This window comes from Azolla caroliniana, unplaced genomic scaffold (assembly GCF_043228905.1).
Source record: "Azolla caroliniana isolate FFs.n. ecotype wild unplaced genomic scaffold, voAzoCaro1.0.p SCAF_17, whole genome shotgun sequence".
Classification (NCBI taxonomy): domain Eukaryota; kingdom Viridiplantae; phylum Streptophyta; class Polypodiopsida; order Salviniales; family Salviniaceae; genus Azolla; species Azolla caroliniana.
In genome coordinates this window covers 3,736,250-3,751,484 of record NW_028230452.1, presented here as the reverse complement: position 1 = coordinate 3,751,484, position 15,235 = coordinate 3,736,250, and the positions used below count along the sequence as shown (strand labels likewise).

General features: G+C 36.5%; 1 protein-coding gene across 8 annotated transcripts; it reads right to left on the bottom strand.

Moving 5' to 3' along the window:
• Nucleotides 1–396: 396 nt before the first annotated feature.
• LOC147852880 (uncharacterized) lies at nt 397–10,029 on the bottom strand. 8 transcript variants are annotated; one of them, XM_087332896.1, is made up of 21 exons: nt 9,920–10,027; nt 9,179–9,261; nt 8,890–8,942; nt 8,447–8,577; nt 7,795–8,224; nt 7,581–7,672; nt 7,330–7,491; nt 6,826–7,207; nt 6,612–6,727; nt 6,402–6,474; nt 6,092–6,288; nt 5,920–5,988; nt 5,534–5,744; nt 3,728–3,934; nt 3,458–3,546; nt 3,115–3,214; nt 2,844–3,002; nt 1,784–1,888; nt 1,527–1,697; nt 1,357–1,416; nt 397–962 (listed from the first exon to the last, which is right to left on the bottom strand). In XM_087332896.1, the coding sequence occupies exons 2-21, from the start codon at nt 9,222–9,224 to the stop codon at nt 834–836; spliced, it is 2,982 nt and encodes a 993-aa protein (XP_087189022.1). In that variant the 5' UTR covers nt 9,225–9,261; nt 9,920–10,027; the 3' UTR covers nt 397–833. The 8 variants fall into 8 exon arrangements, with proteins under 8 accessions (XP_087189022.1, XP_087189025.1, XP_087189024.1 ...); XM_087332899.1 differs by having other exon boundaries at nt 7,795–8,221; XM_087332898.1 differs by having other exon boundaries at nt 5,920–5,985; nt 9,920–10,026.
• Nucleotides 10,030–15,235: the final 5,206 nt, after the last annotated feature.

The following is a 15,235-nucleotide window of genomic DNA, read 5'->3' as shown; positions in this document are numbered from 1 at the left end:
ACAAGCTGCCACAACATTTACATTCTCCCTAGCCACATATATATGACATGATGCATGTCGCAGAGGATATTAAGACTTGCAACAAAAAGTACATATTCCCTAGCTATACATGTATGACATGATGCATGTCACACAGAATATTAAGACTATGAAATAGACCAGCATGGATGGCCCGTTTCATTTATGTACTGACTAAAGTTTTATGGTGTGATTAACTTCACAACCAAATATATGTGTTATCTTACCTATAACCTACTCAACGAAGAAAACTTCTGATGAGATAAAATAAATTGGCATCAATTGGCCTTTCAATCTGAATGTGAATGCTACCATGTTCAGAAGTAATCTACACTTTCTAAATATCTTCCTTTTGAATCGATATATATGAGAAAGATAGGTACAGAATAATATATAGTGTCATCTCGCTTGGATTGCAATAGATTTTAGCTTTGCATAGCAATCCAAGGTCTTCTGGATACAGACTATGTTACTGTCACACAATTAAATCCATTAATTCCAATGAATAGTTGTTTCTAGAAATCGAAGGTAATTGTCACAGGGAATTATCCATAACACAACTGCCATATTAGGGTAATGATCCAGCAAAACAATTTGAAGCATACGATGCAAGCAACCTTGATTCAATTCAACAAAAGAATTGAAGTGATTTTCCCAAGTTTTTCAGTTGTATGAGCTCTATGACCAAGTTCATGGCTCTTTGTCTGTGCTATTTGAGCAGATTATGAAAAATACAAACTTATTCTAAGCTTGTGATCCAGGGAAACCAGCAGTATCAGTTACTCTTGTGCTGGTTAACAAAAAACCTGTATATCCTACTTCAAAACTTCACTTCTGTTCTGCAATTGGAGGAGATTCGTTTCTTGTACCTGTGCATCCATTTTTCTCAGTTGTTCCAACTGCTTTAACAAATCAAGCCGTTCTGTAGAATATGCAGATGGAATCTGCAATAATCATATGCATTGTAAGGGTGAAAAGTGGTACAATCTCTTACTGGCATTAAACAAACTATGGCAATTTCCTTGCAAGTATTATGTTAAAAATACAAATTCCAATTAAAATTCTATTTCAGCAGGCATATACAACAAGTTAGAGCATTATAAGTAACTCGGGAATATGACTGCCATCTTGTCTATTTCTGTGTGTCTATAAAAAGAGATCCACTCAAAAGCCACTAAAATCACTAATGCTATTTGGTTGATTTATTTCATCTGGCATTTTTAATACTCATAGTATGTGATAAATTATAATAGTTCCACTTTAAAGCAATCCTTGGACCATCCAAAATGCAAAAACCTTAATGCATCATAGTAAAAAATTTAAAACTTATATCCTTACTAGACCAGGAACATATTTCTGTATTGCAGCTAGTATGGCAGCATGACCAACAGCTGTCACCTAGAAAAGTAAATGACATTGAGTTTATCAAATATTGAATCCGCTTGAAAATGAAGTTAATCTGACAGAAAATTCCAGACGTTATTAATAAATGAGAGAGAACTCCTCACAGGAAGAAGCATGAGGATGCCGATAGGTATAACTGATGCCAAATCTGTACATGTCCTCCTTAAGACTTTCCTTTCTCTCTCTGTCAAATTGTGGCCTGACATGCTACTTTTGAGTAGGGAAACAGCAACTGTCACATCTGTGGCAAGAAGCTGTGTTCCTTTCAGTACATCCTGCAAAATACCAAAATCAAAATATAAACCTTAAAATTTTCCAATTTGTCAATATGAGACTACGGAGATCGTAACATTAATCTCACCATAGTCGCATTTTTTAACTTGATCGTTGAATTACTCAAAATTTCCCATGCTTTGCCTCTCTCTTTGCTGGTTTGAGCAGTATGCGAGAGAGCTGTAGAATCCTCCTACTCACGAACAAGGCAAAATCAAGGAATTGGAAAACATGCACTTGAGAGAACCTCTACAGAATGTTGAATCTTCAACAGGTCCTAAAGTTTCAAATTAACTTTATAAAATTACGGAATCCTTCAGAGACAACTCATGACGGGCAATTAAAATATAAACAAGTCTTCGGGATAACATAGAAATACACAAGTATACCATGAAAAGGTATGTAAAAGTTCATATCTAGCATAGGTTTTAACATTCTAATATTTTGTTTCAACAATTCATTTTTTTAAATCTGAATCTCACATAAATTTTAAACTAGGGAATCCAACCAAGAATAAACACTTTTCGTTGCTGGAAGAGCCAAAATTAAAACAGCAATATAAGTCAGGAAGGTTGGAGTAGTGTACTCCGATTGGCATAGAGCTCCAACAGTTCTTAATTTCACAAAGTTGGGTCCTTGTATATACCTGATGGAATCAAATTGTTGCAATGGGATTCAAATTTGGGTAGGCTTGGACTATGTGACTCATACCATCAGTTTTTTGGTATGCATATAGTTGTTGTCTATATCCTATGCTTGTGGGATGGACAAATGTGTACGATTATTCCAAGGATTGTCTAGGGTAAGTTCAAGTAAAGGGTACTAATGGTAGGATAGCAGGATATGTAAGGCTGGCAGTCCTTCACATAAAACGGGACCAACAATATGAAAAGAAACAATATTCTCAGCATTGTGAATTTCAACTGTTGAATGCAACATACAACCTTACTCCATTATCTTTTCCAAAAAAGCCATAGTACAAACAGTCAGGCAGAAGTATACAGAACCATAGATTTAAACATTGAACTGACATTTACAAAAAAAAAACTTGACAAGTAATTTCAATCTAGAGCATTACCCACATATTAAGTAAGTATACAAAATTTCATAGGCTTGATGAGAATTTAGAAAACGTTTTGAGGTATTACGTTTGCATCTGGTGTATCTTCAGGTCTGTCTTCAGTACAAGCACGGATTCGAAGATCAAGCTCAAACAACTCGCGTTGCAAATCCTCAAACTTAGCAAATTCCTTTGATACAGCAGCTCTCTGGGATGCCATAACAGGAACCTCATATGTAGCTTCAACCTGCATTTATTTGCCTTATTGAGCTGCAGGAATAAACCTGTCGTTGGATGTGGAAAACCACCATGCCACATCATTACAGAATCCAATGTGAAATTACGAGGGTCAAGCTTACATCAAATGGTATATCATCACGTGGTGCCACTTTTGCAGAGGCCAATTTTTTGGTTAGGCCCTGAGCTAAAGTCTTGGTTCTCTCTATGGTTGAAGGTTTCCTACACGAAATGCAATCATGGAAAAACTTTCATAACATAACAAACGGACATTCTTCTAACATAGATAACAAGACAACATTTTGACGTACTACAGATTAAAATTTAAACAAACTGGCATACCGGACATGGACAACATCTTCACTTGAGCAACAGATTAAGATAACAGAAACATTCTACTGAACCCAAGGAGGTTGTGGGGCTTATTTGCAACGAAAAACAAGTTTATATGCAGAAAAAGTGAACCTTAGTGTTTGCTTTGGGAGCATTCCATCAGCATCCTCTGTATCCCCATTGTTAACAAAATTGGTCTGAGCCACATCCTCTTTTAAAATCTGCTCATAAAATTTACATGTAATTCAATCAAATTTAAGAAGAAAACAACAGGCAGGAGTATGTTTATGTGTAAAGTATCGTAAAAAAACAATCATAACAAAAGAGAAAATGAAAGGATACAATGCAAACATTTGCAGACAATGCATATCTACTCAGAAAGAGCTATAAGAAATCTTATACCTGGTTTAATATTCTCTGTTCCCTGACACATGTCTTATCCTTTAAAGTTGCTTTCAAAGCCTCTGCTTCTCTTTTCAAGCGCTTCAATTTTTGAAGGCTTATCTGTATAGCTGTCAAATGCACACTCCCATTTCTGAAGTTTGATAGCTTAGATTGCTTCAATAGCTCTTCTAACTTGAACAACACTTCCTCCACAGTCTTCAAATCCTATTTGACAAATGCCTTTACTTAGTATACATAGATTCACATAAGATAATCAGTATTACATAAGTAAACAATGAAATATCCAAGTTTCTCCTAAATTACTCCTTAAAGTAAGATATGGATCCTGGAGCCTCTACGGGTAGGACCATCCGAAATGGATTTCATAGACTTTACATATTACAAACCAAAACAGAGAGTGACGGTTACCAAAACCGTGTTTCTGGCCCTGACTAAAAGGGAGATGCTGCTACTGCATTTTCCTATTTCTGTCTTGTCAATTTTTGCACAGCCAACTTTTCCTTTTCCCAGGGTGAAAGAATTTAGTCACTGCCACAGCAAATTACTATGTCATTTCATCCAATTTTTAAAAAAGAAGTGTTCTAACAGCTCTCCGAAACTGCATTGAAAATGTATTTTTCTGTCAACTGACCTTGCAGCAACATTTGAATTTCTTCTCTTTCTATTCTTATCAGCATTTGCCAGACCTCAACTGATTAGCTTTTGCATACAATATATATTTCTATAGACATGTCTTATCCAGCCGTTTCCAACAGCCTATTGACTATTATTATATGGTAGAGAATCCTACATCCTATAACATGAACCAAGGATGGTTTGTTCCAGATTTGTGATCTTCGTGGTGGATCTTCAATGTCACTGGAACTGCTGCTTTCCGGTTTCCACTACCCCATTCCTTAAAATATCTTTATAAGACCATAATTATCTGGACTCACAAAGTAGTACATGTAAGTGGGAGAAAGAACAGAAGATTTATTAAGATCTCAGAGAGCACGGTGACCTATGAGACCCTTCAACACACAAGGGATCACAATTGACCAATCTGTCTAATTCGGAAAGAAATGAAATAAATGAGGAAACTACCTAGAGTGTACATACTAAAGCCCATACTAAGATGATTACAAGAATTAAACAGAAGGGTATTAACTGCTTAGTGCCATCGAGGAAAATACCTCTGTAATCGAGGATGACAACCGTGATTTGGCAATGAGAGAGAGGTCTCCATGTAAAGGAAAGTGTCTCCATTGTCAATGGATGATGGCCTTGATTTGGTAATGATGGGTGTCAGGGCCGTAGTCTAGGCAGGCACGATTCATGTGTTGTGAAGATCAATTATTGGCTCTCCCCCAATTGACCCCATTCTCAGGGGCATTGGTGTGATGATATAATGAGATGAAAAATGAATGGTGTATGGGTTGACCACATTAATGATGACATTTTATCTGTAGGCCAGCAATGGAATACTCTGTTATATCTATAGATATTTAGATCCATGTTATATTGATTTTTCAAACCACCAGCCTAAAGTCATAGCATTGAACTAAAGTTATGGAAATATTGTACTTAAATGTATGTTGCATGTAATGACGAGCAATATGAAAATGGGACTGTCTACAAGAACCATAATTTATTTTTAATGGTGATGCATCTTCATAATTGTCTTGAAGTAAGAATATATGTGAAGCTTCAGATGATATATTTATATGGTTCAATATTTAAATTTCTAATTAGCCTTCAGAGTTCAACGCAATGACTGGTTCAATTGGGAGAAAAAGGAGGGGGCATTAATTAATAAATACCTACCTTGTCAAAGGCTTCCAATTGCTCTTTCAATATGCTTGGCTCAACATCCTCTTTCACATCAATTACACTCAAATCCTCCTTTATTCCCCCAGAGTCCCAAGATCGAAGGAAACTTCTCGCCTTCTCTCCAATACCTTTGTATGTTGAATCCTCGTGCAGTAAGTAGCTGAGAGTTTGTTCCACTTTCATTGCAGCTCTAGCCATCATCATCCTTTAGCACTAAACAAAATGTCATCAATATTAAATTGTACAGAGATTAACACGTCATAAACTACAGCATTATTCTCAACCCAATGCAGAACGTTAATAGCACTGAAAACTAACAAGCGAGGAAAATAATCAATTCTAAAGAATTGCTCTGATTATAAGAAATGCATATTACCGACCTACTGAAACTTCTTGGTCGATATCTTCTACTCATGGCTGCCACACAATCATAAAGATGCGACCGACTGCTATCCAATATCATTTATACCACACAAAACAACATCAAAATTCTTATCATCTGCATGCACCAGAAAATGGCAAGATACGAAAGAATAAAATGAAGTTTCTTACACATTTGACAAGAATGTCCTTGTTGCAGGGCTTTGATCCTGCATAATCCAGTCACTATACAACATGAAATCATCAACCCAACATGAACAAATGGTCAAAACAGCAGCTAGAGTCTCTCCTTCATTATCATGCATATCCTTCACACTATCCATGGTTTCTTCAAAGAAAGGAATCCATGTTAACTCCTCACTAGCCACCTGAAATAAAATACAGGGGACATCATTTCATCATAAGTTATTCTTCCATTGGAACCTCTTGAATTGAATAAAATACTAAATTTTCTCTTCTTTCCCAGAATTTTTCACAGAACCTCCACAAAAAGTTGATATGTCGTCAAAGTTGCTAATTGTGGGTAAAATGCAACAGCACCACCCTCCAAATACCTACAAATCATTTAGTTTTCAGAAAAATATCCTGCAATATGACAACAAGATGGATCTAGAAATGGCATGGTCATTACACAATATAATGCCCCCATCAGTCAATGTTAGAAATGGGTATGAATGCATTTTTAAAATACCTGAAAAAAATAAGAGTAGGATCATCCAAATGAATTCTTTTCGAACCTAATAAAGAACGAGCACTCCTTCCTAGAGCAGCAAAAAATCCAAACACTGCAAGATCTTGTTCAAGGACCTGGAAATATAGTAACATTTAGCCAGATGAAATGAAAAGAATATGTATGCATTGCATTCACACCAGAATGTTAATAAACTGAAGCATAAGCAAACAACCTCCAGGGGAGGAAGCTTCGCACGAACTCCCTCTCTTGTCATTGCACCTTTAAGTAATGTCTGAACCACTCCAATCCAAAATGTTCTCTCCTTTTCATCAAAATCAGGTATACTTTTCTGTGCTGCTCGTGGACCAAAGTATTTTAGGAATTGTGTTCTTAGACCAACTGTTTCGGTAAATTGATAAACTTGTTCAATGGATAAGCACTCTGACAGTGCTCCCATCAATTGGCTTGTCTCTTCTAGCAAGTATACAGTAAAAATGTGATTTGATAGCTTTCCAGGCCCTAACTTTATAATTGATGCAAAGATAGTCAAAGCCATTGTAAATAATTTCACATCAAAATGCTTGGTTGACAGTTGGGATATATCTTGGGAGTCTCTGCTTGAAAAGTTAAGGACAATACATTTGTTATCAGTAAGCGCAGACATCTATTTATTGCACAAGAAAATTGTTGTCTAGCATCTCCTACTGCTATACTCTAAATGAAAAAGGTTGCCTACATGATTGCCGAGGAAGAATGCAGATGCTTTTCCAGATCACCCACTAGTTTTGTAACTGCAACAGGTTGTTGTTGGTACCAGAACCATGTCTCTGCAGCTGGGTCTCTAGATAGTAACTGTTGCTGTATAGATTCCTCCAATGGACCAGATAAGTGCAACAAGCTGAATTTTGATATTAGATGTGAGAAAAACTTACTATATGCAAAGCACTGAATGGCAGTGTAAGAATACACACAAACAATATGTTAAACCTTTGTTGCATGATAGAATTTGTGCTTAGGTTGTTCCCTTCTGTTCTTCCAGAAATATCCAAGGTTGCCTTAAACAGAGCAATGACAGCAGCCTATTGACTAAACGCTAACAATGTGAGGATGGAGATCAAATACCTAGAATCCTTCATCAACGTGCACTATTATGAGACGTAAAACCACATAAAAAACCAACCTAGATAGGGAGGGAAAGGACCTGATAAGATATCGATTTAATCCAGGCATTGTGGTCAATACCCAACCAGGCTTTAGTGAATAATGGTCCCTTTGTTAGAGATTTCTGTTTCTCTATCGCTACTTGAAACATTCTGGCAGTTTCATGTACGGCTTGCACAATTTCTGTGGAATTAATGGATGAATCCAACACCTTTCTAGTTTCATCACATATGTCTGTGGTTGAACTTTTATTCGAAACACCATAGCAAGAGACTCCTTCCAATGGAGTCCATGCTACTATAGCTTGTGATTGTTTCGTTTTTCTGCTCAGCATCCAAGATCTATAGAGAAATTCCTTCTGATGATACCCTCTCAGTATCTTTCTCAATTGAACTTTCGACAAACAGCAGCCTAAAAGTGATGAAGTTAATGCATTGAATCGTCTTCCTCTTTCATTATCTTGTACACTGCTGCATGTAAGAGGAAACCAATCAGTTATGTGAACAAGGAGACCCTAAAGATGACAGTTGACTGTGTTTATTCAAGCAACAATGATAGCTCTAATGGCAGAAAATAAAGGTTTAGATGAATTCTGATCATTATATAGCTTGTGACTGTTCGAAAACATCAATCTGCAACTTCGCTAAAAAAACGAAATCAAATGGATTGACAAAAGAGATGAAAAGACATACCGAAAATATCCCATTCCAGAGCTATTTGCCATCAAGTTAGGCAAAGTGGATGCCATTCTTTGGAAATATAATGTGACGTTAACACAAACTGGGAGCCATAGCCAAAAGAATTGGATTTGATGAATTGCTCTCTGCAGTACAGAGAAATCTAAAACTTCAAGAATTCAATATCTTCAAAAAGGTATTAATTTGATACATTTCAACAAATATATAACTTCTGACTGAAAGCAAATGTCGATCCACAACAACTGTGAAGAAGAAGAATGGAGCAATAGAAGCAGCATGATACTGAGAGTGGAGCAATGAAAGAGATGCACAAATGAATGAACAGAGGGCTTCAAGAAGATGATAAATGTGGCAGACATATATCTTGTGGCAGTGCGACTATGCACATAAACTGCAAAGAAGAAGAATGGAGCAATGAGAGGCGTGTAAAAGCATACTAGAATTAAGTAGAGTGAGAGATGTAAAAGCAAAGAATTTGCTGAACTGTTTTCTGCGAGCACAAACAAGCAGAAAACTCCGTTCAAAAAAATAAGGATTTAGACCATTCTGACAAAATACGTATCTGGTGACTGCATGAACAATATCAAATCCACAACAGTTGCAAAGAAGAAGAAGAAAGGCTCTAATCAAAGAGGTATAAAAACATGGCACAAATATGTTGTGACTAAATATCAGTCCACTACAACCACAGATGAGAAAAAAGCAAATGAAATATATGTCACATACCACAAATATCTAGAATTATTTGAATTTGACAGAAGCTGGAGGCCATAGCTGAAAGCAAAGAATCTGATGAACTGAACCGATACCTGCAACAACGAAGAAACAGAAAACCTCGAGAATGAAATAAGAGTTGGATAACAAATATAATGATATGATAAACTCTGCCAAAATACTATCTATGGTGTGATTACATATCAATCTATACAAAAGCTGTAAAGAAGAAGAATGTTGAAAATGAATGAATTGAGAGAAATGGCCTTAACTAAGCAATAGCTGAAAGCAAAGCATCTGATACACTAATTTCTGCCGGAACAAAGAAACGGAAAATGTCCAGAAACAAATAAGTAGTAGGGATCATCACTTCTCGTTCGATTGTCACCAACAAAATTGGAACAAAGCTGTGAATGGAATGGTATCTTCATTTCCTGCAGATATAGGAATAAGATTCTGGATGACACACAGTGCAGAGAGTTGGGGTGCAAGTGCACGAAGGCAAACAAGTTATGGATGATCCATCATTACGGATGATCACTGGAACCGACAAACTATGGATAGATCTGCAGCAGCAGATGCAGAAACAGGAACAGGAACAAAAGAAGCTCCATGGATTGAACATAGGGGAGCGATGAAGATCCTTTCTGGTCCTCCTCTTTCTCTTCTACTTCTATTACTCAAGCGCGGCGCAAGCACTCTCGAGTACATACATACATACATACTGATACATACATACTGATACATACATACCTCTTGGATGCTCCATGAATGGCGATGGATGGATGGTGCGCTTATGCCAAAGTTAAGCTTTTGATTTGCTTCCTGAGAAGAAAGAACGAAATCTCTGTGTACACAAGAAGAGGAGGAGGAGGAGGAGGAGGAGGAAGTAGATAAAAGGAAGAGAGTCTTGTCTGTCTGTGTTCTCTGTCTCTGTCTGTGATTGTGATCTGTACTCCCTTATCAATATATGTACATAATATGTGTTGTTCTCCGGCGGCGGAACCGCCCGCTTGGCCGCCTGCCGCCCCGGAAATCCTTCTAAGTTCTATCTTTTGCCGCTGTTTGTTGTTGTTGGATCGGGAAATGCCGCCTCCTCGCCTCCGTATCCCGCCTATATTTTCCGACGAATATCTCCCGATCCCGAAATGCCACCTCTGCGTGCCCACCCGAATTTATTTATTTTTTGTAAACTGTAGCAAATGTGTCGTGCCCTGCCCTGCCTCTGGAGACATCGTCCACATCTACTCGTCCAGCTACTACGAACCTAACCTCCGCAGAGTACGCGTGGCCTAACTCTCGTAATGGTTTCGTACCTCATTTGTCGTGTATGCTCTGCTTACCTTCATTTCCGTCCATTACCCACTTAATCTTTCCTGTTCCATGTGATAACCATTACCCGACCTACTTTGATTGCAAGCTCCCTTGCTTGCCTTACCTTCCAATTGGCATGTCTATCTTCGGCCGATGAGTCCGTTTGTTTCATACCTCATTTGTCGTGTATGCTCTGTTTACCTTCATTTCCGTCCATTACCCACTTAATCTTTTTCGTTCCATGTGATAACCATTACCCGACCTACTTTGATTGCAAGCTCCGTTGCTTGCCTTACCTTCCAATTGGCATGTCCTATCTTCGGCCAATGAGTTTGTTTGTCTCATACCTCATTTGTCGTGCATGCTCTGCTTACCTTCATTTCTGTCCATTACCCACTTAATCTTTTCCGTTCCATGTGATAACCATTACCCAACCTACTTTGATTGCAAGCTCCCTTGCTTGCCTTACCTTCCAATTGGCATGTCCTGTCTTCGGCCAATGAGTCCGTTTGTTTCATACCTTATTTGTCATATATCCGCGGATTACCTTCATTTCCATCTATTACCCACTTAATCTTTGTGTTCCGTAATATAACACTTCGTGTACCTCACCCTCAATGCATGAAACAACTTCGTTTATGCAATCTATTGTCGTCATGCATATCGTAGCGTCATGTTTTTTGATTCGGCACTTTGTTTACCTCGCCTTGACTAAATCGGCAACTATAAAAATACGTTGTTTGTATACTTTCATGAGCTTTTTGCCCAAAGATTAATGTTAAGCGTTGCCTTGCTAATTAATGAAGATACCGTGGAGAAGATGATGTGATGACGCTACAATAGAATATGTCCATGTAGGTCTCTCGGTTCTAGTTTTTCCTTCTTTCCTCCCCAAATGGATGACCTCACTTATGCTTATGATTGATGTTACATAATATTTGTTGAAACCGACAAGATTGGGAGTTGTAAACAGTCACATTAATGCAAATATAATAACGCAAGAAGAAGGACATTTTAGGCCAACATTAAAAGAGTGTTGACAAGGGGTTGTTAGCGTAGTAAGATTTTTTGTTGCAAAGATCATTGTATATTATGATGTGTGTGTGTGTGTGTGTGTGTGTGTGTGTGTGTGTGTGTGTGAGAGAGAGAGAGAGAGAGAGAGAGAGAGCAAATGGCTACACAAGGTACTTTGTATCTCTTTTCATCATTTGTGTTCTATTTCTATACCCTACTATTGATATTAAGATGGAATTCACTAAGCATATATCATGTAGTTTGATGCATGTCAATTCATGTCTAACATCTAAAGTATTATACAAAACCGTGCTAGTATAAGCAAGATTAATCTCATTTACTAAAAATATGGGCTTGCGAAGCACCATATAAAAACATTCCATATGGCGGTAATTTAAGAAATGAAAGAATGTGTTGAAGCATAATGTGTGAACGATGCTTTTAGCCTTGTGAATGCAACGTTGTCCAATATTTTCACAATCGAAAGCTATAGCTAATGCAATAAGTTTTTCAAATGACGTCAAGGAATTGTAACTTAACTAGTGGCTAGAATCTTCGCAAATTAAATATGGAAATATGTGATTAAAGACCTAGATAATGATAATAATATCTCCAATATGCTCAATTCAATTTATTGTTATTCTCACAAAGAGATTATTGTAAAAACATGGTAATAAGTTATATCCATCTCTATCTTAACTTCTTTCTGCGGATCCTTATGAACTTGGACTAATGCAACTAACTTCCTTCCTTCCATTGAATTTTTATATATCCATGTGTTTTGAATGTCAATAATACGTCTTAAGGTATGTTTTACCTTATTCTTAAAGGTTAACAGACAAGCCCTCCCCCAATATATTTTTTTACAAAACTACCTTTTGCTTATAAGCTAAATTTAGCATTCGTGTTAGTTGCATGAATCTCCAGCTTGGAAGTTATTCACGACACTCCCCCAAACCACACTTCAATTTTCGGTCGATGGTACATGATTGACCACATTGTTATTGATACCTTAGATAACTCCCCCTATGTACCTGACAACTTTGCATTGTCATCAATACCATATCTTCAAATGTGTTGACTCAACCAAAGTCAAGTTGTGCAATGTAGCTCTTTGCATCGAGACCAAATATTTGATTGCTTCCAACCATTCAACCAAGGACAATGATACTCTCCGCATCCTCTTTGGTTTCTTTTCCCATCTCTCGTTAAGCATCCACCAACTCATTGTACTCTCTCCTGAGTTATACTTAGTATTTATTTCAATCAACTAACATCCATTATATTTCTAGTGTTGGATTCAATGCATACTATTTGTTATGTACATGTTACTTTGTTTGGGGTGTTTATGCAAGCCATGAATGTTTGGTGGTATCGTGAACTCATGCGGCATGCCTCCTTTAGGCAAAGTTATTCTTCAAACTCCTTGAACAACGTCTAATATTGCACTTGATTTGTCTTATTCGTTTTCTTTTGCATGATTGACTTCTTAGGTAATGAGGATATGAACAATGCAACATGGATCAATTATATATCTAGCTTCGGCCTCTTTGGTGGGGGAAATGTTTATTGTTCCTCTCTTCTTATTTCTTTGCAATTCCTATAAGTGTCTTATTGTCTTTCAGTACAATTGCGTATCAAGTTTATCGAGTAATTTATTTTCAGATAATGACCGTTTTGGTGATTGTAATGGGAACCTAGGTGTGATCCTTTCGCTTAGCATTTATCCTTACCTAACTTTTTATTCATCTAATAAATCATATTTATTTTCATCAACTTGTTTTCAAACATTTAATCTATTGTTGATCAAACTCCTTGAGTTAACACTTAGAATACGAGTGTGAAGGTAAAACACTTAGAATACTAGGTTGGGCAAAGTATAAGTATTACTTTTTGAATGTTTTTTTCTGATTTTGAGCAACTGGGCTTGCTTTGAGGTTGATTATGCACGCATGACATCTCATTTGGTGGAATATAAACATAAAGGCATTGAGAACAAAATGTCTTTTCATGCATGGAGGACTTGTAAAGATATAAAATGGAATTTATCAAAATCAAGGTCGGTCCTTGAATTAGCATTGCCCCTCTCTTTTTTAATCAAATCAAACTTGTTATAGGATTGAATATAAGTGAAAGATCACGAGCCTTACAAGCCTTCAACCATTACAAGTGCACACAAAGAGGCATATGATGAATATAATTGAAAGATCACGATCCTTACAAAACTTCAACCACTACGAGTGCACACATAGAGGCATGTGATGATGGCAATATTTGATGGATATAACAAGAGTTAGATGGAGTTTGTTGTTTAAAGTTCATAAACATTCAATACTACGTTTAATCGTTTGTAGCATGTGGGAGAATTTATAACAAGGGAAAAGTACCAGGATACCGTTGGAAGTTCGTCTATTTACCAGAATGCCCCTTGAAGTTCTAAATTTACCAAACTACCCCTATGTCCAAAAAATTACACTTTATAAAGTAATTATACACTCAAATCTTTGGTAAATAGGGCTAGTTCGGGTCTAGTTTTTCCATCTTTGGTAAATAGGGCTTGTAGATTTGAGTGTATAATTACTTTATAAAGTAGAATTTTTTGGACATAGGTGTAGTTTGGTAAATTTGGAACTTCCAGGGGCATTCTGGTAAATAGATGAACTTCCAGGTGTATCCTGGTACTTTTCCCTTATAATAATGGCATTTGATTGACTTGAATTAAATTTTCAAGCAAGACACTTTGATGATTATGGCGATAACAAATAATCTTATTTCCAACAACTTGTTAGTTCAAAAGGTCAATGAATGTTGCATCACAAAATATGGTAGATTGCAATCATCAATTGTAGTCATAGAAGTGAACAAGCTTAAATTCTCCCAACATGTTTGGTGCAATTCATCATACAATGTTGAGATAAATGCCAATGGAAGTACAAGAAACATGATTTCTTCTTGACATTTATTTATTATCACCAACCTCTACTCTAACCATTTTATCCATAAACTATGTTGATACATTTAAAGCAAAAACATAGCACATATTTTAAGATCGAAAAAATCCTAAATAACCTCACTTTCTTTGTCATATCCTAAAGTTAAAAACCAAGAAACTAATGTCTTTGGAGAAGGGCTTTTCATGCATTGTTCAGGTGAACCCAATTTCATGTACTAGTAGGTTCAAATGAATACAGAGAATATGGAGATATTTTGTTTGCCTATGCAAGTATTTTTATGCAACGAAGTACATATGTTTTGATAAGTTAAAATCGATTACTTCCTTTTATTTGACAAATTGCCACCTTCTTCTTGAGATGAAGAGATGTCTTATAGATTCACATAATCAAAATCATAACGAAGCAAATATTTGGATAAGCATAGTACATCCCCTTTTCTTGTATTTCCTAATGCCCTAGTTGAATATACTTAAACAAATATTGGAAGCAAAAGATGAATTCATCAAATGTATGTACTCATTTCATAATAAGGAATTTGCCATTGTAAGCATCATGGTAATAACAAAATTACTCTATTATGAATGTTGGTAATGGAATGGTAACAAGGACTATAATTACATCAAAACCATGTTTTTGCCTCTTCACCATAAACTTGTGGTTTACACAATTTACATGTGAATTTATGAGTACAATTCATTCATCAATGATATGAGTTGAAAAATATTCCGTGCGAGAGTGCATATACATAGGAGGTGGGAGTATGATGGCTCAAATTGTAATGAACAAT